General features: G+C 45.6%; 1 protein-coding gene across 2 annotated transcripts in view; it reads right to left on the reverse strand.

The window, feature by feature from the left end:
* Positions 1–3,845: 3,845 nt before the first annotated feature.
* LOC138565786 (uncharacterized) overlaps positions 3,846–25,908 on the reverse strand; it is a 41,564-nt gene continuing 19,501 nt past the window's right edge. For both annotated transcript variants that reach the window (XM_069643004.1, XM_069643005.1), the window contains exons 2-3: positions 6,664–8,025; positions 3,846–5,192 (exon numbers count right to left, since the gene is read on the reverse strand). In XM_069643004.1, coding sequence (XP_069499105.1) covers positions 4,507–5,192; positions 6,664–7,609 — 1,632 coding nt within the window. In that variant the 5' untranslated portion in view covers positions 7,610–8,025 and the 3' untranslated portion in view covers positions 3,846–4,506. The remainder of the gene's footprint in view (positions 5,193–6,663; positions 8,026–25,908) is intronic.

Consider the following 25,908-nt stretch of genomic DNA (forward strand, 5'->3'; position numbering starts at 1 on the left):
GATCCGTCGACGAATGTGGTTTGGATGGTCGCTCTCCCATCGACGCATGTTCGATTAATGCGGTTTCATGGACGAGTGTCTTGTTGAAGAATGGTGTGTTTTCTTCGTCGACGACTGCTTTAATGGATGATAAATCAGATGACGAGGATCTTACCATAGACGATGTTTTATGTGTAATCGTCGATGAGGGTTTCGTCGACGGTCTGGCCAACGACTTGCCTTTATCTCTCCCTTCGCTCGTGGACGGTTTCCCTGTCGACGACTGCCCTCCCACCCAGTTTTTTTGCAAACTCCTCCTTACCTTTGGAGGTAGATTTTGCCGATGAATGTGACTTCTTCTGGCTCGAGGAGTCCAATGGAGGCAGAAAGGGTATCAACTCCAGCTTCCTCTTGCTTTCGGCAATGGGAGAGGAACTCCTTTCCACTGAAGAGGACCTTCTCTTCAAAGTTTGCCTCTCAGATGGAATGCTTGAGTGGACAGGAGCTGTTCTGACAGATTCTTCTTCCGAAGATTGAGCCCTGGCTTCCAGGTGTAAAAGAAGTCTTCTGTGCCTGTCCTGAAGGTTCTTGTTGGAAAATGTCTTGCAAATATCGCATTTCTGAATGTCATGCAGATCCACAAGCAGTAAATACAATGTTCATGGGGGTCCTTCAGGTAAACCAACTTCTTCTTGCACCTCATGCAGTCCCTGAACAGGGAAGGCTTCTTGACAGCCTGAGATGCAGCCATTCTGAAGTGAAGGTTTACACTACGATTTTGGGTCAAAAACCACAAATATATATCCCAAAAATTATCTGAGACTAACGCCCCTAAACAGGGGAACAAAGTGGAATATATTTGAAAAATATATTCCACACAAAAAGTAGAAAATGAATTGAAGGGCTCAGAGAGCTTGATGATTCCCTATGTCCGTTAGACTGCGGTGAAAAATCAGAAGATGGCTTCCGGGGGCAGAGCTTAAGTCCTGCCACCTCATTGGTTGGGGCCATAAAGGACCAAAGTGAGGTGAAGGGACTAAACAATAGAATCGCTCATACGCCATAATGGGCTATGTACATGCATTGCTAGTAGCAATGTGTGTATATTAAAAAAAATGTAATAATTAATTTTATCACTGAGGATTCCCAGTCTGACTATGGTGAATATTCAAGCATCTGAATCTATGAAAGAGCCAATGCTGGAGAAAGGATGGTCATTGCCAACAACCTGCCCTCACGTGACCGGGCTTAATACACAATTCTCCTCTCAAAAGACCGGTGTAAGAAAGTAGGAAAAAAAAAAACAAATTGTCAACAATGTCTCCCATTTGTATTCTAAAGAGTGTTCCCCGTATTTCAGCTTTCCCCAACTCTAAACCTGCTTCGTCTCAGCTGATGTTCAATTCCAGTAACTACTTAGAACATTAACCAAAAAAAGATTGAAACAAATGAGTTTTTTTTTTTTCGGAAAAGAGTAATAGAAGATATTTTCCTTAGTTCAGATGGCAGCGCATCCCAGAGACGGGGGGCCGCCGATCGAAAAACATAAAAGGGTGGTACAACAATAAAGCCTGATATTAGAAAACAGATAAATGGATTCAGGGAGTGGCACCCAGCTAAGTATTAAGTGCAGCGATCTGAATTCAAGCCATTTCAATTTCTGAACAGGCAGCCAGTGCAACTTCCTCCGATACCCAGAGATGGATACCTTTTAGACAGATTATATACCGGCCTAACGGCTGCATTTTGAGCCTTCTGGAATAGATATAACTGGCTCACTGATGCCCCTAAAAGAAGAGTGCTGCAGTAATCAAATCTGGAGTTAACCATTGCCCCCACAACTACAGCATGTTCTGGTTCGGAAATAAATGGCAGAACAGGTCTTAATAGCCTAAGTTGGTAGACAACAGATCTAAGGACTTCAGAAACATGAGCATTGCAGCCCAAAGATGCCTGCCGTAAACAGCCTACATGTTTAACCTTGCACGGGCAGGTAGTGGAACATCAAAAATGGCAGGGCAAGATGTTGTAGCATGAATGTCTTAGTGGATTTTTTGGGCCAAACACAATAACCTCGGTTTTAGAGGGATTAAGTTGCAGCTTACACTCAAGCATCCAACGTTTTATAGCATTGGCACAGGCCAGAATGCATTCAATGGCTTCAGGTGAAGATTTTAATTTAACATAGATTTGTCTATCATCCACATAAGAATGATAATTCAAACCTAGCGAAGATATCCATTAATGGCCTACGGTGTAGACATTCAACAATATCCGGGACAGGGACGACCCCTGGGGCACTCCATATAGAACGGGGAGGTCGGTAATAAATAATTGCCCATTCCTTTGCCATAGATAACCACACTCACCTCATTGAACACCTCCAATAGGTAGCTGGTGTGCCAGGAAAGACCGGGAGATGGTTTCTGAGACTATTTGGCTACCAAGCAACAATGGGCGAGACTAGAGGACTTTGTCTAACCACCTTCTCGGGTGCCCTATTCCTAGTTCTACAGAGCTATTTGCGCTCACCTCTTCCATTCTATTGAAACCATGCATGGATTTTCTCTGCAATTCTCCATTCTAAAGCAGAACATGCTGAAATCTACCTATGTGCTAATTATGAGGACAAGGGACGGTGATGAGTGAAAGGAAGATAGCTCTGTGGCAACCTGCGGGTCTTGGAAGCAAGACCATGCTGAGCAACACAGGTTTGAATCCCGGACCCGCACTTGAAACTGATCTCGGGAATAAATGCGTTATATAGAACCTGTACTTGCACAAGGCCTAGTAGAATAGCCCCCCCCCCCCATTGCCTTGCTGTGCCTTGAGACACACGTGTATAGGCGCATAATAAATGACCAATTAAATATTTGAAGGAAAAAAAATAAGGTCTGGGAATGCAAAGTGCATAATGCTCAACCCGGATAAAACAGATATTATCTACTGGGTAGCAATCATCTACTAATCCAAACGTCAGTTGGTTTGATTACCCCATCACCATATCTATAAATGCCAAAAACTGTGATGTCATAAGGGATGCTGACGTAAGAATGAACTCTCAAAGGGGAGTGGTAGTAAAACCATGCTTCTTGCAACCCAAGACTCTTATTATTGCTTGCCCAACTGAACTACGCACCAACTGAGGACACGCTGATAAGGCCTTCATGTCAATCATTCAGATTATCTCCTCAAAAGGTTAGAGGTGTTGCAAGAGCAGCTAGTCTCACTGTTTGCATGTCAAAACTGTTTCTTAGCTCTTTTGTCTTGAGAAACCACCACTGTCCTCCAGGTAAAACCTTGATCTCACTTAAGCTCTTAAAGTGAACCTAAAAGGCGTTCATGGATATGCTCTGGTTTACGTTGAGGACAGGATTGAGAAACACCATCTAACAAAGGCCTAAACTCTGCTAATCGGCTGTCCATAAAACTCAGATCTAGATACTCCAGTAGAGGAGACGGCAGTGTCTCAGTGATAACACAACCCTTTGAAACTATTTTCCCACTTACACAGACCGCCATGCCACGTATTTGAAGTTACCAATCGATAAAGCCTAATGAACTGCGTCGATTAGCCCATACCTCTTGCTCCCACCTTCGTGCACTTTCTCTCCATGCTCCTCCTTGATTCTCACAGCACCTAGTCAAAGTGGGGCACCCACAAGCCTATACATTCAATATAACACCATAGTTCCCTGTAGTTTTATTTTCTTATATGTGCAGTTTCTTAAACTGTTTTCGTTATTTTGCAGCTTCCACAGCTTTAAATTGTATGCGTCTCCAGGGCTCAGTTGCGTAAAGTTTGGTATGCATTCAATGGCATGAATTGACTGCAGTATTTATAGAAGCACATAAATTCCCTTATTCATCCTATGCCCCTCAGTCTTCATTCTGCAACTCTTTATTAATACCAATTGTTTTGTTCATATATTACTTGCATTTAGAAGCAGTCAACAGATCCATTATCGACCTAACCCATATCACTGTAACAAATATATGTAAAATAAGCAACAGGGAAAGATCCCCACACCAGTGACTGTCCAAACCTTAGGGGCAATATCAGTGGCTCAGAATAGACCCTCTCCACTTGAATTCCTTGCGTTCATTCAGCCAGGGTACGCTCGGAGTAGCCAACATTCCGTATTTGGTCAATGAATTGCAAGCCTAACCAGAAAGAGAACAGTAAAATAAAAGGGGTTGTCTGTTTTTCCTGAAATGCTGCGAAAAGCAGGTGCAAATTGTATGATAAGATTAGCTGCATGTCACGGCACTGTCAATCTGCTCTGGCCTCTGCTTCAATTGGGGAACAAGGAATGAGGCTGACAATGGATGAACATCAGAGTATGTATATTTTTATTCTCTGAAGATGAACCGCCTCTGACCAAATCAGTGCCCTTCCCTCGCCCACCCTCAAACGTGGGTTTTCTGCCGTCTTATGAAGCATGGCAAATATGTAAAGCCTCATAACTGTTCCCACCAGAACAGATCATTATACATACACATCTAATTTACACACTCTGTTCTTTTCTAAGTATGGATCCTCTGATGTTGCTCTAAATTGGATTTACGAGTGAAGCTTTTTTCACATACAGTGCACTGGTACGGCTTCTCGCCTGTATGAATTCTCTGATGTTGGGACAGATTCGTACTCTGAGTGAATCTTTTCCCACATTTAGTGCACTGGAATGGTCTCTCCCCTGTATGGATCCTCTGATGTTTGTTAAGGCACCCTTTCCCAGTAAATCTTTTCCCACATTCAGTGCACTGGAATGGCTTCACCCCGGTATGGATTCTCTGATGTGTGTGCAGATTGTCGCGCTTAGTGAAGCATTTTTCACACACTGTACACTTATAAAGTTTTTGCCCTCTGCTGAGTATCTTGTGCATGATTAGATCAGACGGGTTAGGCATGCACTTTCCACGGACCCTGCATGCAAATTGTTGCTCCTCTGTGTGGTTCATCGAATGTAATTTAAGTTGGGGCTTCCCTTTAAAAAGGCATCCCTGGTGTCCTGTGATGCTGGATGGGTCTGTGAAGCTTTTCCCACGTTCGGTACATGCGCCGGGTGTTTGACTATCCTGCGAGTTTGTTGATTTCTTGTCCCATGCAGTGGATTGGCCGTGTCCACCTTCTGCAACATTTCTCCCCTTCTGGATAGTACACAATCTTGGGTTTATTTGCAACCACTCGGTTTTGGACATAGTCCCATTGTCTGCAGAAAAAAGAAAAGGGCGAAGGTTGTTTTATCCCACCACAAAGCACAAAGGCTAAAGCTTGTTCAGTCCCTACAATGGGAAAAAAAAAGACCACTCCCCCCTGTCAGAAATACCATGATCACTAGAGATGAACGGCGCCAGGTTGGAGCCGAGTGCTGAACACATCCACTTCTAATGCACTGGATTACTCTGAATGACCGTTTGAAACAAGAGCGTATTTATAACAGGGAGAAACAATGCAATATATACTTTAGGCGACTGCAAGCACATGAATTGGCTGGCTTTTGTAAGAACCTCCGAGAAGTCAGTATTTTAATAAGCAAGGCTAGACTAAACGTCCTCCACATAAAGGCCATTACCAATAAAAGGTTGGGTTTTCAGGCACGCAGAGGAGATCAGCTGCCTATGTGTTTCTTACGAGTCCCTACCCCGCGTTATATTACCCTGCGCTCTCCATGTAGATTTGAGGAAACATTCTATACACTTTACGTCATAGGGAAGGTGGAATAAGACGGTGGACACCCGCCCTTCTATCGCTTTTGCCCCTTTCTGATGTAAAGTCTTCCTTTAAGCTTGCTTGGAAACGCAGGCTCTTACTCCTTACATGGATTCCATAAAGCTTTTATGGATTGTTTTTACTGCTTTTATGAACTGCCTGTTGGCCGCGCGTCTTTATCCAAGTGTCAAAGTGCATTGAGAAGTTTCTTATTTCCGTCCTGTGGAAGTTACATATTTATGTCTCCTTGTGGTATTTTGTTTTATGGAGTATGCATATCCTAAACCAACTGTTGTGATGATGATGAACTACTTGGCGCCATGTTTGTTCTCTTCCACCACACCCAGATACGTTTAGTGATGGATACTATGCAATAAGCAAAACTGAAAAGATTGAAAACTGCTGTGGTGGGCCGCGGCAGGAGCCAACCCGGCAGTAGGCAAGTTTTCTTTTGTTTTCATTATAAACTGTATTATCACCCAAACTCTATGTTCTCAGGTGCCAACATATTTGTAGGGCAAGGAGAGAAGGTTGGGGGGGTGTGGGTTTGTTGAGGTGCGCAGCAATGAGGTTCACAGCTTTTAGGCTGCTCAAATGGGGGCTTTTCACAAGTCAATGATGCTCAATTGCTCACTAAATGGTGGATAATTGTTCAAAAGAAAATGCTTTGTACTATTTGGATTTAGCTATGCTATGGTACAATATAAAATAGATAAGTGATAAAGTGGAAAAGAAGTACCTGCCTACTGAACACCAACCCGATGGCAATCTAGTGCCTGCCAATGCCTTTGCAGTTCAGGAAGGACGCCACATAGGCCCCTTGCATTCCCGCATCTCATCACACATATTGTAAACCCCGCCCTCCCCCACTTACCTTGTAGGTTACACAAAAACAGAGCGCAGTGTTGTATTGATTCACTATATAAAACCCCAAAATACAAACATATAACAAACTTCTAAAATAAACCTACCTGGGATGATTTTCTTAATATTGGCATTTTCCTTTCTTTTCACAAACAAGTCTGTGATGGCGGCTTCATCTGCAGGAAGTGCATCTAATCCCAGGGAGGGCAAGGCATGAAGTGAATGCTGCTCAGCAGTCACTGGTTCTAGCTTGACATCTAGATCCTGCCCAACTGGTAACACTGATAGTACAGTAGAGTTATCACCGGGGCTAGTCCCACCAGGGAGCAATGGTTCTACACCGTAGATAAGTCCTGCACTAGGTTCATCAGAAGATGTGTGTAGAACTTTGGTCTCTTCTTGCTCCTGGTCATCAGGGCAGAGTGGTTCGAGCTTGAGGCTCAAATTGGGGTTCCATTTTTCAGGGAGCATGCGTGTTCTGCACTGATTTTGCTCTAGAGTCTGTCCATCAGTTAACACTGGTCGAGTGCACTGGCTGTGCACATCAGTTATCACTTTTTGTACAAGCAGATTCTGTTGGTGCTGGCCAGTGGTCATCCCTGGCTGTACACACTGGTCCCGTTGCTGTCCTGGTACATATGGAAACCCTGGTTGAGGACACCAGCTCAAGTCCCCTGGATACGTGCCGACATTACGGTCTCTGGTAGTCATTGGACTCTGAACCTCCACTGATGCTACATTATCCTTCAAGTAGTCCTCGGCCCTTGTTAGCCAGATTTGCTTCATGATATCTGTAACCGTAATGGGCATGCCCTCCATGGTACTCTGCAAATGATCAATTTTTCCTTCCAGGCGCTGTAGTGTGGCCAAGAGGACCATGTTGGAGACTTCCACTGTGGCTGGCATGGACTTGGACATCCTTCGAGCACCCGAGCTGCCGCTGGATGCTGCCAAAACATTGCATTTACTTAACAACAAGATGCTCGCCTCATGACCTTGATCAGTTTTGTGGTCCGAGTCTTGACAGGATCCTTTAAATATGGTGTCTGCCATTGGCGAATTCCTGTTCTCTTCACCTAATGGCCTTTCCCAGAGTCAAGTCTTTACGCTTTAGTGGACCCAGGCTAGCGAACTAGCCCAGCTTTCAGGGGCTCCAGGCTGGGAGAGCTGGGTCTGGGCTGGGAGAGCTGGGTCCGGCTTTCAGAGGCTCCAGGCTAGGAGAGCTGGGTCCGGCTTTCAGGGGCTCCAGGCTAGGAGAGCTGGGTCTGGCTTTCAGGGGCTCCAGGCTGGGAGAGCTGGGTCTGGCTTTCAGGGGCTCCAGGCTGGGAGAGCTGGGTCCGGCTTTCAGGGGCTCCAGGCTGGGAGAGCTGGTCTGGCTTCCAGATCTTTGCTAATAAAAAGGCGATTCAAATCTATTGGTTCCCTGTTGATTTTCTTCTCCCCGCACACATAGTCCAAGTCTTGGGTGTCTAAAGGGGCAAACAATTGAAAAGAAAGATTGTAACCAATCTGGCAGAGTAGATCGGTCAAAACACTAATGTATGTCCCTTCTCAATTCCGGTCTTTCAAAGGGCATCATCCCCTCAGCACTAAAAAAAAAGAGAAACCATCCATCGACATCCCCCACTACTGTAGAACTATCATCCCATTCTAATCCCGCCATACTGCATCAGGATCATGGAACACGTGGATATAAAGGCAACTCCAACAGCATATCACTACAAGTAACCTCCTACATTTCTCCCAAACAGGTTTCCTTTTCAGCCACAGCAAAGAGACTGACACTGGACTTACAAAGGACAAAGACCCTCTAATCCACTCTGCCCTCTCAGCAGTCTTTGACGCTATTGAGCACCCACCCCCCAGAATTAAACATTCAGGCACAGTCCTTAAGAATTCACTGCCTTCCTCTGACAGTACACATCAAACCGCACCCCTGCCATATGTAGGGTTCAGTAAAGATCCTCCCCATCTCCCCTCCTCTTCAACATATGAAAATCCAAGTACAAGAACAGCTCTAAGGAAGAACCAAACTAAGCAAAAGGAAACTGGGGAACAGAACGCAGAAGATGATGGCATCAAAGTGCAAGTAGCCTAAGGAAGAAGCAAACTAAGCAAAAGGAAACTGTGGAACAGAACGCAGAAGATGATGGCATCAAAGTGTAAGTAGCCTAAGGAAGAAGCAAACTAAGCAAAAGGAAACTGTGGAACAGAACGCAGAAGATGATGGCATCAAAGTAAGTAGCCTAAGGAAGAAGCAAACTAAGCAAAAGGAAACTGTGGAACAGAACGCAGAAGATGATGGCATCAAAGTGTAAGTAGCCTAAGGAAGAAGCAAACTAAGCAAAAGGAAACTGTGGAACAGAACGCAGAAGATGATGGCATCAAAGTGTAAGTAGCCTAAGGAAGAAGCAAACTAAGTAAAAAACTGTGGAACAGAACGCAGAAGATGATGGCTTCAAAGTGTAAGTAGCCTAAGGAAGAAGCAAACTAAGCAAAAGGAAACTGGGGATCAGAACGCAGAAGATGATGGCTTCAAAGTGCAAGTAGCCTAAAGAAGAAGCAAACTAAGCAAAAGGAAACTGTGGAACAGAACGCAGTAGATGCTGGCATCAAAGTGTAAGTAGCCTAAGGAAGAAGCAAACTAAGCAAAAGGAAACTGGGGATCAGAACGCAGAAGATGATGGCTTCAAAGTGCAAGTAGCCTAAGGAAGAAGCTAACTAAGCAAAAGGAAACTGTGGAACAGAACGCAGTAGATGCTGGCATCAAAGTGTAAGTAGCCTAAGGAAGAAGCAAACTAAGCAAAAGGAAACTGGGGATCAGAACGCAGAAGATGATGGCTTCAAAGTGCAAGTAGCCTAAGGAAGAAGCAAACTAAGCAAAAGGAAACTGTGGAACAGAACGCAGTAGATGCTGGCATCAAAGTGTAAGTAGCCTATCATGGTGCTGTCTCCCTGCCCTGACCCCCATCCCTTTCATATGGGGATGCAGCACTTGACTTAGTTTTCACATGCTTCACTTTATAAACCTGGTGCTAATTGAAGCAGTTTACCTCTTTGCCTATTTATACTTTTCTTTAATACATTTTTGCATTCAAACCTAACCCATGGTTCAGACAAAAGTATACTACAATATGAGAAGTTATCAACCAATAAACACAATTATATGTGCAAAATAGTAGTTCTACCGCTTCACCCTCTTCCTCGCAACATAAATCCAACCTCTGGGAAAGTATCTACAGCAATGAATTATCACCAAGAAGAAATTGAAAAATACATCTCATCCAGATTTTGGAGTGTCCCACCGACTCATCCTTGGTCCTTGAGTGGTGCGGGCAGTCATGTTTAGTAGTGCTCGAGTAACTAAATCATGAGCAGAACAAATCCTTAATTTCTATCTGTAAATCTTTCCATCTGGAATAACTGAAATGCCTTCCTCTAGCTACCTCTCTGACATCACTGTGTCCTGTGCTGCTGGTGGATCAGCCCTAGCCGGTAAAAGCATATTGTGCACCAGAGGTGGTGCAGTCTACTATTGAGGTGCAAGAGTTTAGTGTCAGTCCCTCGGGTGAAACCAGTTCTGCTCACCTTTCACAGCCCTTGAATGTCTCTACTGCATCAGTCTGTCCAATTTACTGACTTCACATCTATCCGCTGGAAGCACTTTAGCCCTCGTAATTATCTATACACACACACACACACACACACACACACACACACACACATGTTCCTACCATGTGCTAATCTGACCCAGTGTAGGGTCATGGGTTACCTGTACAGGTAATCTCCTAGATGAAAAGCACCTGGTTCATTTCTGGGACTGTACCAGCCATTGCCATTGCTCAAGTCTCATGGACATCTGGTATCAATGTCATGCATCATTGCAATAGGAGGCCTGTGGTCCCTTACAAACTGCATCAGATGTCCATAGATATTTGAAAAGGCCATTTCCACTGGAATGCTAAGGCTGCTCTTGCGATTGCTTTACCTTTGTTGTAAGGGCATGACTGGTGCAAACTATAGGTAACATCAGATTTCTAATTGTTCTGGTCACCTGTCCCTTGTAGCAGCCATAGGGGACTTGCATCAAACCAGGTTCTGAGGCTCGAGTCTGTTTCAACCTGCATGCTTTGCAAAGGATGCCATTTAGTGGTTGGTATGTGGTATTAATAATTCGTAAAAGGGGGTATATAAATATACACAATGCCGATCCCCTATGGGTACTCCTGATGCCCTGCATAGAAATATCATCCAATGGGTTATTTTCCACCCTGGCTGTGGTGGCAGGAGTGACTAAGCTACATTACCAAAAGTGACAGGTCTTTTTCAATGCCTAGCCCAGAGTCGGACGCCTGCGTAATTGGCACCTATAGTAAACTGTACACACAGTCCCCCTATAGGCTCTTTTAATCCCTCAATTAAGGAGGGTATTCCTCTGCCCTGCCCTGCTTGCAATGGCACCACATACCCAGTGGGTGTGTAACAGGTTTGCCCTAGGACAAGTACACAGTGTGTAAGAATTTAGGCTTACAATACTCTGGGAATGTAGAGGATAAACCATTCTGGAGGCAGAGGTTTCCACCAAACCACATGCCATATGTACAAAGAAAGTGGTCAATGGGAGAAGGGGATGTTTCCAGTCCTGAAGAGGCCCTCACGACCAGCTCTGCCGGGCCATGCAAACTCTCCCAAGAGGCTTCCCATATGTTCCACAAAGAATTGGGGGGGTGGAGGGGGGGGTACAAAGCCTCTAGACCAGGAGCTTCAACCTCAGTTTATGGCAGAGGCTTACCATGGCGCCATAACCTCAATCTGCAGCTACAGGTGGTACTGGTGGAAGAGACTCCTTCACAGATGGTGCTGACACAGCAGGGTGCCTTCATCATGATCATCCAAGTAGTTTTACTCGCAGTGCGCAACACTCACTAAAGACAGTGGGGGAGGGGGGGAGGAGGCAAACTGGGTAAAACCACATTCGATGGCGAGATCTGATGCCAATGGTTTCAACACAGTTATGCAAAGGCACAGCAAGGGTAGTTTGCACACCCAAACGGTTGAGGCCAGCAGTTTCTCGACGTCCTTGGCACACTGTGTCCTTAAGTTTCTGACACTCAGTACAAGCTCTCAGACGAAAAAGCAACTTTAGGAAGGATCACGACATAAAGCTAAAGCGGCTGCTGCTTGGTCAGTAAGAGCGGAGACGTCAGCTAACGCGAGCCATGGAGGTACCACAGCAAAGGAATGCACGTTTACTAAATCCATGTGCTAGCTCCTAGGGTGTTTAACCATGAGGCTGGTTCTAGGGCCAAGGCCAGCAAAGGAATGACTAACCATGATCCCTTTGCAACCGAAGACTTCATGGCCACCTTGGACCCTTCATAAGTTTTGTTCAAAGCACCTCCGTTGCCTGCGTTTCAAAGTTTCGGCTCACTGTTTCCTTTTGGGATAACAATGGCACCTTGTGCATTCAAAGAGCTAGTGATGGTGACCCTCCTTTTGCAGATGAGGGATTAAAGTGCATCAGTACTTGAGTGATTGGCTCATAAAAGAGCAGCGCCAAACGGTCCTCGCACAGTCAACCCGCAACACCAACTAGGCTTCTCATGCCAAACGGTCCTCACACAGTCAACCCGCAACACCAACTAGGCTTCTCATGCCAAACGGTCCTCACACAGTCAACCCGCAACACCAACTAGGCTTCTCATGCCAAACAGTCCTCAAACAGTCAACCCGCAACACCAACTAGGCTTCTCATGCCAAACGGTCCTCACACAGTCAACCCGCAACACCAACTAGGCTTCTCATGCCAAACAGTCCTCAAACAGTCAACCCGCAACACCAACTAGGCTTCTCATGCCAAACGGTCCTCGCACAGTCAACCCGCAACACCAACTAGGCTTCTCATGCCAAACGGTCCTCACACAGTCAACCCGCAAAACCAACTAGGCTTCTCATGCCAAACAGTCCTCACACAGTCAACCCGCAACACCAACTAGGCTTCTCATGCCAAACGGTCCTCACACAGTCAACCCGCAACACCAACTAGCCTTCTCATGCCAAACGGTCCTCGCACAGTCAACCCGCAACACCAACTAGGCTTCTCATGCCAAACGGTCCACGCACAGTCAACCCGCAACACCAACTAGGCTTCTCATGCCAAACGGTCCTCAAACAGTCAACCCGCAACACCAACTAGGCTTCTCATGCAAAACGGTCCTCGCACAGTCAACCCGCAAAACCAACTAGGCTTCTCATGCCAAACGGTCCTCACACAGTCAACCCGCAAAACCAACTAGCCTTCTCATGCCAAACGGTCCTCGCACAGTCAACCCGCAACACCAACTAGGCTTCTCATGCCAAACGGTCCACGCACAGTCAACCCGCAACACCAACTAGGCTTCTCATGCCAAACGGTCCTCAAACAGTCAACCCGCAACACCAACTAGGCTTCTCATGCAAAACGGTCCTCGCACAGTCAACCCGCAACAACAACTAGGCTTCTCATGCCAAACGGTCCTCACACAGTCAACCCGCAACACCAACTAGGCTTCTCATGCCAAACAGTCCTCAAACAGTCAACCCGCAACACCAACTAGGCTTCTCATGCAAAACGGTCCTCAAACAGTCAACCCGCAACACCAACTAGGCTTCTCATGCCAAACGGTCCTCACACAGTCAACCCGCAAAACCAACTAGCCTTCTCATGCCAAACGGTCCTCGCACAGTCAACCCGCAACACCAACTAGGCTTCTCATGCCAAACGGTCCTCAAACAGTCAACCCGCAACACCAACTAGGCTTCTCATGCCAAACGGTCCTCACACAGTCAACCCGCAACACCAACTAGCCTTCTCATGCCAAACGGTCCTCACACAGTGAACCCGCAACACCAACTAGGCTTCTCATGCAAAACGGTCCTCGCACAGTCAACCCGCAACACCAACTAGGCTTCTCATGCCAAACGGTCCTCAAACAGTCAACCCGCAACACCAACTAGGCTTCTCATGCCAAACGGTCCTCACACAGTCAACCCGCAACACCAACTAGGCTTCTCATGCCAAACGGTCCTCAAACAGTCAACCCGCAAAACCAACTAGGCTTCTCATGCCAAACGGTCCTCACACAGTCAACCCGCAACACCAACTAGGCTTCTCATGCCAAACGGTCCTCACACAGTCAACCCGCAACACCAACTAGGCTTCTCATGCCAAACGGTCCTCACACAGTCAACCCGCAACACCAACTAGGCTTCTCATGCCAAACGGTCCTCACACAGTCAACCCGCAACACCAACTAGGCTTCTCATGCCAAACGGTCCACGCACAGTCAACCCGCAACACCAACTAGGCTTCTCATGCCAAACGGTCCTCAAACAGTCAACCCGCAACACCAACTAGGCTTCTCATGCCAAACGGTCCTCACACAGTCAACCCGCAACACCAACTAGGCTTCTCATGCCAAACGGTCCTCACACAGTCAACCCGCAAAACCAACTAGGCTTCTCATGCCAAACGGTCCTCACACAGTCAACCCGCAACACCAACTAGGCTTCTCAAGCCAAACGGTCCTCACACAGTCAACCCGCAACACCAACTAGGCTTCTCATGCCAAACGGACCACACACAGTCAACCCGCAACACCAACTAGGCTTCTCATGCCAAACGGTCCTCACACAGTCAACCCGCAACACCAACTAGGCTTCTCATGCCAAACGGTCCTCACACAGTCAACCCGCAACACCAACTAGGCTTCTCATGCCAAACGGACCACGCACAGTCAACCCGCAACACCAACTAGGCTTCTCATGCCAAACGGTCCACGCACAGTCAACCCGCAACACCAACTAGGCTTCTCATGCTAAACGGTCCTCAAACAGTCAACCCGCAACACCAACTAGGCTTCTCATGCCAAACGGTCCTCACACAGTCAACCCGCAACACCAACTAGGCTTCTCATGCCAAACGGTCCTCAAACAGTCAACCCGCAACACCAACTAGGCTTCTCATGCCAAACGGTCCTCACACATTCAACCCGCAACACCAACTAGGCTTCTCATGCCAAACGGACCACACACAGTCAACCCGCAACACCAACTGGGCTTCTCATGCCAAACAGTCCTCACACAGTCAACCGGCTCTTCTCAATAAACGTAGAAATTATTTTACTTGGCCAAAGCAAAACCTTTCTCCAAGCTCCGTTCTGACTGTGCCCACTACAACAAGCACCTTGTTGGTGGGGAGCTCAGTCAAACTGTGCAAGGAAAATGTCTCCACATATGGTGGAGCCTACATATAATTGATACTGGAGCTATTGGCTTTAAAGAATGTGCTACAGTTTCCAAACAATTATGACGTGTGTACAAATGGACAAAGGCCATAAAAAACAAACAATGGATATGCAATTTCCTAGCCAGCAGATGGAAGAGGGGGGGTGGTAAAAACACATGCGCAGGTTTTCTAAATGTGGGATTTCCAAATATGTACTTATTTGCAATGGGCCCCAATGCTGAATTCCCAAACTTGGCGTGCGCATTCAGGGTTGAAGGCTTAAGTTCTATTGGTTGTATTTGTTGGGGGATGTTAGCCTACACCAAGCTCAAGTTATGACAGTTGATTTTCATTGCACTCATGGCACCATTACTCTGCATTACGGTACCAGTGCTTGAAAGACAAAGTGTATCTGGGATTAATCCACCGGGGGGAGGGTCACACAATGTAGACTCTAAACCTCCCTCAGCATTGCAAGGGTTTCCAAGGAAATACTAGAGCCTACTATTTTAACAAGGCAAGCAGTTTGTAATTTGGTGCAAAACTGAACACATTCACCACAGATATTTTTCAGGGCAGCCACCGTCACCCATTTCCTTGTACTTCACTCTTGTTAAACGCCCTTTAAATGCCAGCTTGCAACTCTTTCAGCATAATGACCACACATGGTGTGGTGGAAACCGGCAGTGTTTACTCCTTTTATGAAAGGAGTAAGAGTAGAGTCTTTCTTTATTCAGAAAATATTCACTTCCATCAAAGAATACACAACTACACAATCTAAAACACAATCACTCTTTGTTATTGTTATTTTTGCTTGTACCACGCCAAAGCCCGTAGGCATTCAGGCGCTGAGAGACAGGTATAGTGACCGAGCTGCTATCGAGAATACATACTAATTAAAGAGATATGTTTTCAGTTGTTTCCGGAATGCAAGGAGATCCTTAGTCTTACGCAAGGAAGCCAGTAGCGCATTCCATGTCTTCGCTCCTTGAGTGGTAAAAAGTCCTGTCGAGCCCACGCGATCGATTCACTCGATGTTGCCCTAATAAGAAGTCCTCAGCTGACCTAAGGTTTCTTTTGGGCTGATAAATACTAATAACGTCCTTCAGATAAGTTGTAGCATTCCCAAAAATGCATTTATGACAGATAGGAGTTTAAATTGGATTCTGGTTTCCACAGGAAGCCAGTGTCGTTTTTTCCTAGCTGCCGTAGTAGGTTCTGAACGTTTCATCTGGAAGATGATGCGGATGGCTCGGATGGCTTTATTCTGGACTTTTAGTAATTCTTGGATATTAGCTTTGCTTGCCCCACCTAGGAGCGCATTTCAGTAGTCTACACGTGGCAAAATTACGGCTCTTACAAGTTTGGTGAGATCTTCAAGAATACATACAAAAAAATAAATAAATATCATCAATTGTAAATGATTAAACAAATGATTTAACTTAAAATAACTGACTGCGCAATCGAGGGGCACTTTCAATATACGAATAAACAGTGCACAGGGAGCAAATCTGGAACAGATAAAAGAAACCTAAAGACTGATAGAACATGTCTCACTCCACACGCCCTGAATAATGGGAGTAGAAATTTCTTAGGCCGAGGGGAAGAAAAAAAAAAAAGCATATAATGTTGCAAATCGTCTGCATTGTTGCAGGAGCAAGAACATTAAAGCGTGGTGGCACGGTCGTCCTGAGAAAAGGGGACTATCATTTACAAACAGAAGGTTTGTTCTTAAGCGAAGAATAATTGTCCTTTTCCTTGAATTTATAAACCACTGGGCGTAGTCTATTTTGTTGGGAGCGACAATGATATTTTTGTGATAGATATGAATAATTTTCTTTTGACATTCTCTCTTCCTCCTTTTGTTTAATTTACAATAAAGGAAGCCGCTGGCCAACTGCTTTGTTTCGATGTTACTAACAAATGGGTCTTCACTATAGAGGCTTTTGAGACAAGGATATGCAAAGAAGATGGCGGTATTGCTAATATCGGAGGACACATCCTTCACCAAGCTTCCGGGGAGCGACAGATGGGAATTTCGCCATAAACATAACCCTTCAACATGAGACAAGTCGCATTCCTCATGAATCAAGTACCCTGGAAAGCCCTGGGAGAACCCCATGACTTTCCCAAGGAATTGATTTTCCTTTGCAGGATAGTACACCCCAAACAGCTGCACCATAGGTCAACAATGGTACAGATTTGGCTTTGGAAATCCTAAGCGTGTGGGCCAATGGTAAACCGCCTAAATTCCTACTATATCTCAGAATTGAGCCGTTGATTGTAGGCCTGTTACAGATTGCTGTTCTATATGCGCAGACCACCTCGGGCCATGACAAATTTTTACACCCAGGTAGCAAAAAGAAGTTGCCCTTTGCAGTTTGTCATCATTAATAGTTATTAGGTTTCCTAGGGGTTTACTACTGCCAATGCAAATTACATTTGACTTCCCTATGTTAATCTTTAGATCTCGCTCCCCCCACCCCCATGTAATTTCCATCGACAAATATTTGAAGGGCATGATTTGTTCTGGCCATCAGGACTGCTTCATCGGAATACAGAAATATGCACGTCTTTTGGCCAGTCATTCTGGGAACATCAGTCGTCAAATCAGATAATGGAAACCCATTTCTGTAGAGATTAAAAAGCAACAGTGCTATAAGGCACCCCTGCCTTACACCCCAGAGACTCCAAAAAGCTTGCGTTTTGCCTTGGTTTCCCATCCTCACACTTGCTATTAGATTAGTGTGCATTTTAACTAAAATATGCAAGATCCGCCCTGGCAAGCCTAGTGCATGCAGGACTGTTTAGCAAGATTCTATGCAGTACCCTTAGGGTGCACTGCAACAACCCTAACCTCCTGCAATAGGAACCCAACCTTTGGTATAAGTGTGTACTAAACAGGTTGGTATCATGTTGATCAGCCAGGCTTATCTCAAGAGGAGTCAATGTGAGCTGTACGGGAGTTACACAGAGATTCACAGTGACCAGTATTCAAATAAACACACAAGGTTTCTTGAATAAACAATTATTAATTGGTCAGTTAGAGTAAGCATTCTCCAGAAGGAAGCAATATAAAAGCAACACACAAATACATTCCAAAACTACACACTCTTATTTTCTAAATCAGTAAATACCCTTTTGGGATGGCCCACAATCACAACCTACACCCTCGGGTGACTTCACTAGCTAGGGTGCTGGGGACATTAATATCTTACTATTGCATTTAGAACATGCTTAGGAATTGGTGAAAGAAAAAGGGTTACTAGAACAAACAAGAGATCAAAAATATTCTTAAGCAGGTAAATACTTTTGGATCCCCTAAGCAGAGTCATTCAGTAGAACAGGTTAAGCCAAAAGTCAATGGGCAAAAGTCTATATGAGCTGAAGCACTTCTAGTAGTTAAGTAGAAAAGTCTTAGCACAATATTTTGCGGTTTTGGCTGTCGAGATGGACTTTCCTTGCTTCTGGGGTCCCGCACTCTGTTGAGGGGGCTCATGCTCGGTCAGTCCTCCTTCCTCGGAGTCCGGAGGATCTTCCTGGAGCTCTTGGCCAACTTAAAAGCAATGCACACAATCTGGTGTTCCTCTACCTGGCTATTCAGTTTCCAGTAGCAACTCTGGAAATTAAACCAGCTCTGAGAAGATGTCCAGGCGGCTTACGTTGGAGTTGATTGGTCCCACCAACTGAAGGGGAGAAGTCCTCCATGAAGGGGCTCCTCTGTCGATACGAATTTGGAGTTTCAGCACAGCAGCAGGGTTTCACCGGGCAAACCAATGGTCCAGGAGTTGCAGCAGGCGTCCTCTTCTTCGGATCCTTCGACCAGTGGTCGACGCCACCTTTCAAGCCAAAAGCCTCACCTTTCATTCAGGTTCTCCCATTCATTCCAGCCCGGCTGTCAATCACCCAGCAGGGTGGCTGTCCTTGCCGGACATTCAGCCGGCCAATCACCACAGAGTGCATTTGGGTCTCTTAGAAGACTACACACAGGGAATTTCAGGCACCTTCCTCACTTCCTGCCCCCGCCAGACACCCTGGAGCCAGAGGCAGGCTTCACTTGTGAATCCTGCCAAAGGTAAAGCAAACAAAAGGGACCAAACCTGGTTTGGCGCGCAGAGTAAATCTCAAGAAGGACCTTTCCAAGAGGAAATGGTGAAAATAAGAAGACTGGGACCATTTTGACAAAAATGGCACCGTGAGGGGCTTTACTGCAGCAACACAGCCCGCGGTAAATGCACACCACGATAGTTAAAAGTAAACTACTGCCACCAGCCATTCATCGAGGAAAGGGTAACAAAAATGTTACATGAGAAGCTAGACAAAGGGGATACTAAGTAACCCCTCCAGCACCCTTGTTAGGGAGAATTCTCACTATGTGCTAAGCTCCCTTACCTTTTGAGACCCTCAGCAACTTGCTGGATTTCTAGGATTTGATTTTTTACCTGGGAAGAGTGAGCCTTTTTTTCCCCACTCTTCCATGTATTTTGATGTGTCTTTGCTTTTGTGTTCTTTGGTTATGGAGTTTTAAAACACCTCCAGTGGTATATTTTTCTGTGCGTCACAGCACCTTCAGTGCAGTGACACAGGGGTGTCTTTCAGACTTCTCTGGGACGGACTACCGTCTCCCAGAGCATGTAAAGTTAAATTGGCTTTACTAGTCTCTTTAAATTTACTGACCCAGCACACACTATCTTACTAGAGTGCTGGAGGGGTTGCATAGCGTCCCCTGAGTCAAAACACTCATTTACAGTCAAATGTTACCCTTTCCTACTTTAAATGGCTGCTGGCAGTGGTTTAGATCAACTACTGTGATTTTTCCCGACCGCTAACAACGGTAGCTAAAAACGGGTCAGCCATGTTTTTCAATATGGCGCCACAGACCTATCTATAAAAACAGACTCTGGTCATTTTTTTTGCCATTTCTTTTAAGAAAGGTCCATCTTGTGTTTGTCTCTACGCGACAAACCAGGTTTGGTCCCTTTGTTCGTTGGTCTTTGGCGGACTTCAGTGCTGAAGCCCTCCTCTGGCGCCCGAGTGTCTGGGATGGACAGGATGTGAGGGAGGTGCCTGAAACTCCCTGTGCTTAGTCTCCTTGGAAACCTGAATGCACACTGGCGTGATTGGCCGGCTGGCTGTCCTTAAAGGACAGCCACCCTGCTGTGCGAGTGACAGCAGGCTGAAATGAATGGGGGAACACTGTTTAAAAGCAGGTCTCTGGGACTTGGAAAGTAGAGTCGACCACTGTAACGAAAGAACCGAAGACTAGCTGAAGGAAGCGGACTCCTGCAACTCCTGGACGACCGGTGAAGCCCTGCTACAGGACTGAATTGCCTGAAACTCCAATCGACAGAGAAACCCTTCAAGGTTAACTTCTTCCCTCGAGTTTGGTGGGAACAACCAACTCGTAAGCCATATGGACCATCCCCATCTGGTCGAATTTTCATCAGAGTGCTGTTGAAAACTAGATAGCCAGAGGGAAGGAAACCAGCTTGTGGACTTTAAGGCACTCACACCTTAAACCAATGTCATCCTATAGCTTTTGGCTTCATCCCTGGGCAGTGCAGGAACCTCCCAACGTCCTCCTTGTCCCCACGACTGAAGCTCAGGAACAGCGAGATCTGCTCGAACTGCCAGGAACAACTGCCTCAGCTACAGCTTTCTTCATTATCAAGGTACTGTGGAAACGGGGTCCGGAATGATTTTCGGCCATCGAGAAAGTGCGTGAAACGTTCCTCAACTTCGAAGGCGTGTCCTTCCCAAAACATTCATCAAACTTCACCTAGCCAAATACTTCTAAACTCTGTGGCAAAGACTTAACCGTTATCTACAAGAACTGTGCTATCCTATACAAAGACTTTGAACCATTGACTTTGGCGGGCCATGCCTAAGAGAAGAATTGCTGGTAGTATTTAACTTAAACCCTTTGCCCTGCCTATGAATGTATTTGGGCTGTCTATTCTTATAACCTTGTCTTTTTATCCGTTTGATAAGTATTTGAAGTGCCATTTTGCTCCCACTTCACAGGAGCTAAACCTGTTCATTTACTTACCAGTTGGATTTTTGTGGTTTATTAGTGTGTGATATTGAGCTGCTTATGCTAGTGTAATGTTTTCTAACTGACTGAGTAAATAAATGTATATTCGTCAAACTTCAAACTACCAAGAAACCTTGAGTAAGTGTTTACTTGAATCGCTGTATTAGTTGGTCCTTTGTGTAACTTGTTTTACTACTCACTTAAACTCTTGAAATAAGTCTGGCTGCTCAGCCATCGCTACCACTTTACTGAGTAGTATAGGCTTGTACCAAAGGTGAAATTGTGCTTACACTTGTAGTCCTAATTGCCTGTTGTGTTCCCAAAGGGTACTGCAGGAGGTTCTGCCTAACAACCCTATTGTAAGATACTGTGTGCTGGGTCTAGAAAGTTACAAATGTGGGTAAAGTCAATTTCACTTTACTGCCTGGAAACAGTAGTTTATCCCAAAGAAGGTATTTAAACATTTGGGATATCTGAAAGACTTCTCTGTTCCACTGCACTGAAGATGCTGTGTGACACAATGTAAAAGAGGTTTATTTATAGATTGTTCGGAAAACAGAGTTAAATTCATTGGTGGGTTTTGTCAGCATGACTGGGGCTGTGAGCCAAAGGAAGCTCCTGGTTTATGTTGTCAAGCTAGGCAGGATCTTCTAGGCTGCAAGCAGAAGCCAAATGGCTACAGATACACATTTCTAACCATGGAGGCTATAAAAACCTGCAACATTTAACACTGCCATTATTTAATTAAAAATAAAATTCCCTCTAAACTGTCACCTGTGACATTGTGTATTATTCTTAACCAGTATGGGCTAATCTACTGGACAGGACCAAGACAGATTGACAAGACATCGACAGCACAAACATCTGGGAAAGTACCACTTCTATCTGAATTCAATCTGAATTTTTTACAGGAATGACCATTGCTGATTGTGAGCCTAGGTAATTCAAGTTCTAGTTGGCAAACAAGCGATTTGCCAGCCTTATTTGACAATTGGTACCCTCTGTGATTACCATCCGGCCAATCTCACCTGAATCATTACACATTGGTCTCTGCACTATAAGCCTTAGTCTGCAGTATGTCAAATAAAAAGGTATCACAACTTTAAAACTGAACTAACAGCCAAACACCCTTTTGCATCTTGGGATTATTAACGAAAAGTGCACTGGAACTGTGAATCACCCCTGGCCTGTCTGTTCAAAACACGTCTACCACTTGGGAACCTGGTGAGCTTCAGACAATCGCAATTAGCACTGGAATCTGGAAGTTATATATCAGAGGCCCCTAACCCACAGGGCCTGAAGGAAAATCTCCAGCACAATCCTCATGAAACTCTGCATTTGGGAGGGATTTAAATGACAGATCTGATGTCCATCAGGGTAACAGGAGCATGTGTGCCATTTCCGAGTATGGCCAGAGCAATTGCATCCAGAAATTGTTTGGTCAGTACTATAAAACATTGCTTAGTTCTGCAGCATCTGAGGACTCCATCATCTCCACTGGTAACATTCTCAACAGCCACTCAACTTTAACTAGCGTCGCTGGGGTCGATGGTGCTTTGTCCATTACAGCGCTTTGTTCAGTACTGACTTTCCTTACATCTTGTCGGTTTAATTTAACTCTTTTTTAAAAATCCCCTTTGTCTGGCAACCAATCTAGACCTTAAGATTCAACTACCATGTGACCATTTTACCAAACAAACATCCATGGCTAGAGCGGCCCTGAAAATCAGAATACGCATCTCAAGCACCAATGGCGAGGGATCGGATAAGGTTCTTGGAAAATGTTGCACCTGTGAACAATATTAGTATGGATTCAGTAATCAAACCTAAACATGGGTTCAGTAATGATCTAATCTAAACATGGTAGTATGGAAAAATTAACACGTACTCCCTTCCGTGGTCTGCAGACAGCACCATATACAGACACAAAAAATACCACAAAACCTCTACCAGCTGAAAACATAGCAAGCAGTGACCGTTTTTTTCTGAACTGAAGCTACCAACAGCACATCAAAGCTCTCTTGCACCTTTCCATCTCAATACGACTAACTAAGCCCTCCCAAACCTCCTTCCTTTTGAGATCCACCAGGGCGCCTGGAGACCATAAAGTGGCAGCAGCAGTGATAGGTCTAGTTCCACAGAAATGCCATATTAAAGTCTCCCAGGTAAATAAAATACTATGTTGTGGCAAGCAAGAACTGAGGTACATCTAGGTCACATTTGCAAATACTCCTAGCACTCAACCAACATTAAAAATCTGCAGTGGTCACCCCTCTCCAACACATGTAGATTGCCATGCAACATCTTATGCACACTGCTATTCCTTAAGGCAAGATGTACATATGTATAGTCTATGGGACTCTATGGCGAAAGCTAAGGAGCATTAAAAAGATGGGTCTTGAGTTTTTTCTTGAACTGGATCAGTGAGGAGGAGCTCTTGAGGTGAAGAGGAAGAGTGTTCCGTAGAGCAGGGGCTGTGACACTGAAGATGGTTTTGCCAAACTTGACTGAGCGGAAACGTGGCTGAGTGAGCATGGCTTGCTCAGTGGACCTGAGTGAACGGCCAGGGATATAGCGATGAATACACTGGGTCAGATAGATGGGTGCGGAACCAATCAAACATTTGAAGGTGAGAGTGAGTATCTTAAAAGATACCCTATGCTTGATGGGCAGCCAGTGTAGTTTTTTCCTGGCTTCAGTGATAGAAGAGTGCCTGGCTAGACCAAGCACGGCTCGGACTGCGCCGTTTTGGGTTGTCTGGAGATCAGTGATATTGGCAGTAGACGTACATGCTAGGAGACTATTAAGGTAATTATCCTGGTATTAACAAGGGCAGATGCAAGAAGAGACATATTGCTGACAGAAAAGGACGCATTGCACAAAGTTGCTTGTTAATCCAGCTACAAGATGCCCTGGTTTTAGCGACATGTTGGCACATTGAGAGCTCTGCATCAATGGTGACGCCAAGAGTCTTAACACTACGTGCCACTGGAACAGATACATTAGCAATAGTAAATGAGTCAAATTCCTTAGGAAGATTTTTTAACATGTGGCTTGAACCTGCAGGAGCTCAGTTTTATCCGCGTTCAGAGCCATGAAATTCTTACTCATCCATGAATGGATAACAGGAGATGGCAGAGATAGCCTTGGAGTCTGTAGGGTAGGAGCCAGACAATTCAAGGACGACCTGGGTGTCGTCAGCGTAGTTGGTATAAAGAATACCCAGGTCGTAAGGTAGGAGATAGGGAGGAAGCCTGGGGGACACCACGTGTGAGCAGAGAGGGTATAGAGGTGGCATTTTGGATGAAACGCGAGCATTGCGAGGACCAACAAAAGAGACTAATCATTGTGTAGTGAGATTCGAGCAGCCGACAAGGGATTGTAGCCTGGTTGCCAAGAGCGCGTGTCGACCAAGTCGAACGCAGCTGAGAGATATAACAACATCAAACGTGCAGGATGGCCCTGATCGATGATGGATCCAAGATTCAATTTTAAATCCAGCATGGCCATTTCAGTGCCACGAAGGCATGCCTATTAAGGCACTGGAGTTGTCTGCAGCTGTCCGCGAATGAACACGTAGACGAGATTCCCTGACGAGGCATTGGAAGGTAACTGTCATGATTCCTCGCCCTCATGTCCCCAGGCCACGATCACCTAGATGGCCCTCAAGGGCCTCTCCATCCCTCTAAAGACCCACTTGGAGTCAGACTTGGCGCTTGTGGCACCAGACTCAGTCACTCCCATAGGATAACATTGGGGATTGGACTTGTAGTGCATTGATGGGGACAAGATGGATGCCCCCACATATTTCGGTTCCCAGAACTGCATGTGAGGTCTAGTCTTTTGGGTGTGGTTCAGCCCAGAGGCACCTGGGATACCCAGAGACTATTTAAGCCTCACCCAGGCTGAGAAACATGCTTTGCGTTTTCTGCAGCGTGACACTCACCGTGTTCGTATCGGTCTCCAGTAGGCCTGCATCTTTCTCCTGTGCTCAGGTCCTGCAAGAACAAGAACACCGTTAGGAACAGCCTTACCTTGCGGCGTCTCTGCCCATCAGTCATCGCTCCTTCTGTTCTGCGGGCATCTTCGCAGGGTCATACCCATCCCGGCACGCCGCTTCCTAAGGAAAAGGGAAAATAACAGAAAAAAGGCATTAGTAAGCATTCTGCAAATCTTGCTTATTTTTTTAAATACTGTACGAGCTTCAAACGCTTACCTGAATCCCAGCCACTATGGGGGAACTCGGTCTCCGGAACTTCTCATCCATCTGCAAGAGGGAAAAGACACTCTAGGTTAGCGTGGAAACATCTAGAGGCGCGCATACCGCGCTTACCCACCGCATTTGTTCTTCATAACCGGCATCCACACTGAAAACATTGCGGCACCTAAAAGACACAAATACGAAAGGGGTGCATCACGCTCTCACTCACCTTCAGCACTACTCATCTCAGCAGCACGCCGTCATCCCCGGACACCGGCCATCATCTAAGGAAGGAAAGGAACGAAGTTAGAGAACTGTTCAAAAGACTCATTATACTTACCTGTCAGACTCTTGCCAGTGAAGTAACTAGCAGCAACAAGCTTGCATCAATCAAAGCACCCCTGCGCTGAAGGCAGGACGGAGAGCACACTATCCAAGAAAACAAGGCCCAGTCTCCAGTCGAATAGCCTCCAGGGAAGGGTTGGAGGTCTTAAGAGGTCAGAACAGGCTGAGTGACGTCCCCATGGATACCAGGTGAACGTTACAGTAACTTAACCCACAATACACCAAGCGATCATTCTTTACAATCTCTTTGCTTACTAGCAGACTCAAAATTGACAAAAAGTGCAATTGCGCAGATTGTGCCTGTCGCCACACTTAACCGCTCAAGACGAACTACCAGTAACTCGTTCTATACCCTATTAGGCGGCACACAATCGATTCCACAGAACTATCTGCCATGCACCTGCCCTAGCCTACATGTCTAAGTTATGCCACTTGAATTAGTCCCTACGTACCAGCCTATACTGTTCAATGACTTATGCCATTCGGTAATAGCCTGTTTAGTTTAT

This window comes from Ambystoma mexicanum, chromosome 1p, assembly GCF_040938575.1.
Source record: "Ambystoma mexicanum isolate Mex_15411 chromosome 1p, UKY_AmexF1_1, whole genome shotgun sequence".
Taxonomy (NCBI): Eukaryota; Metazoa; Chordata; class Amphibia; order Caudata; family Ambystomatidae; genus Ambystoma; species Ambystoma mexicanum.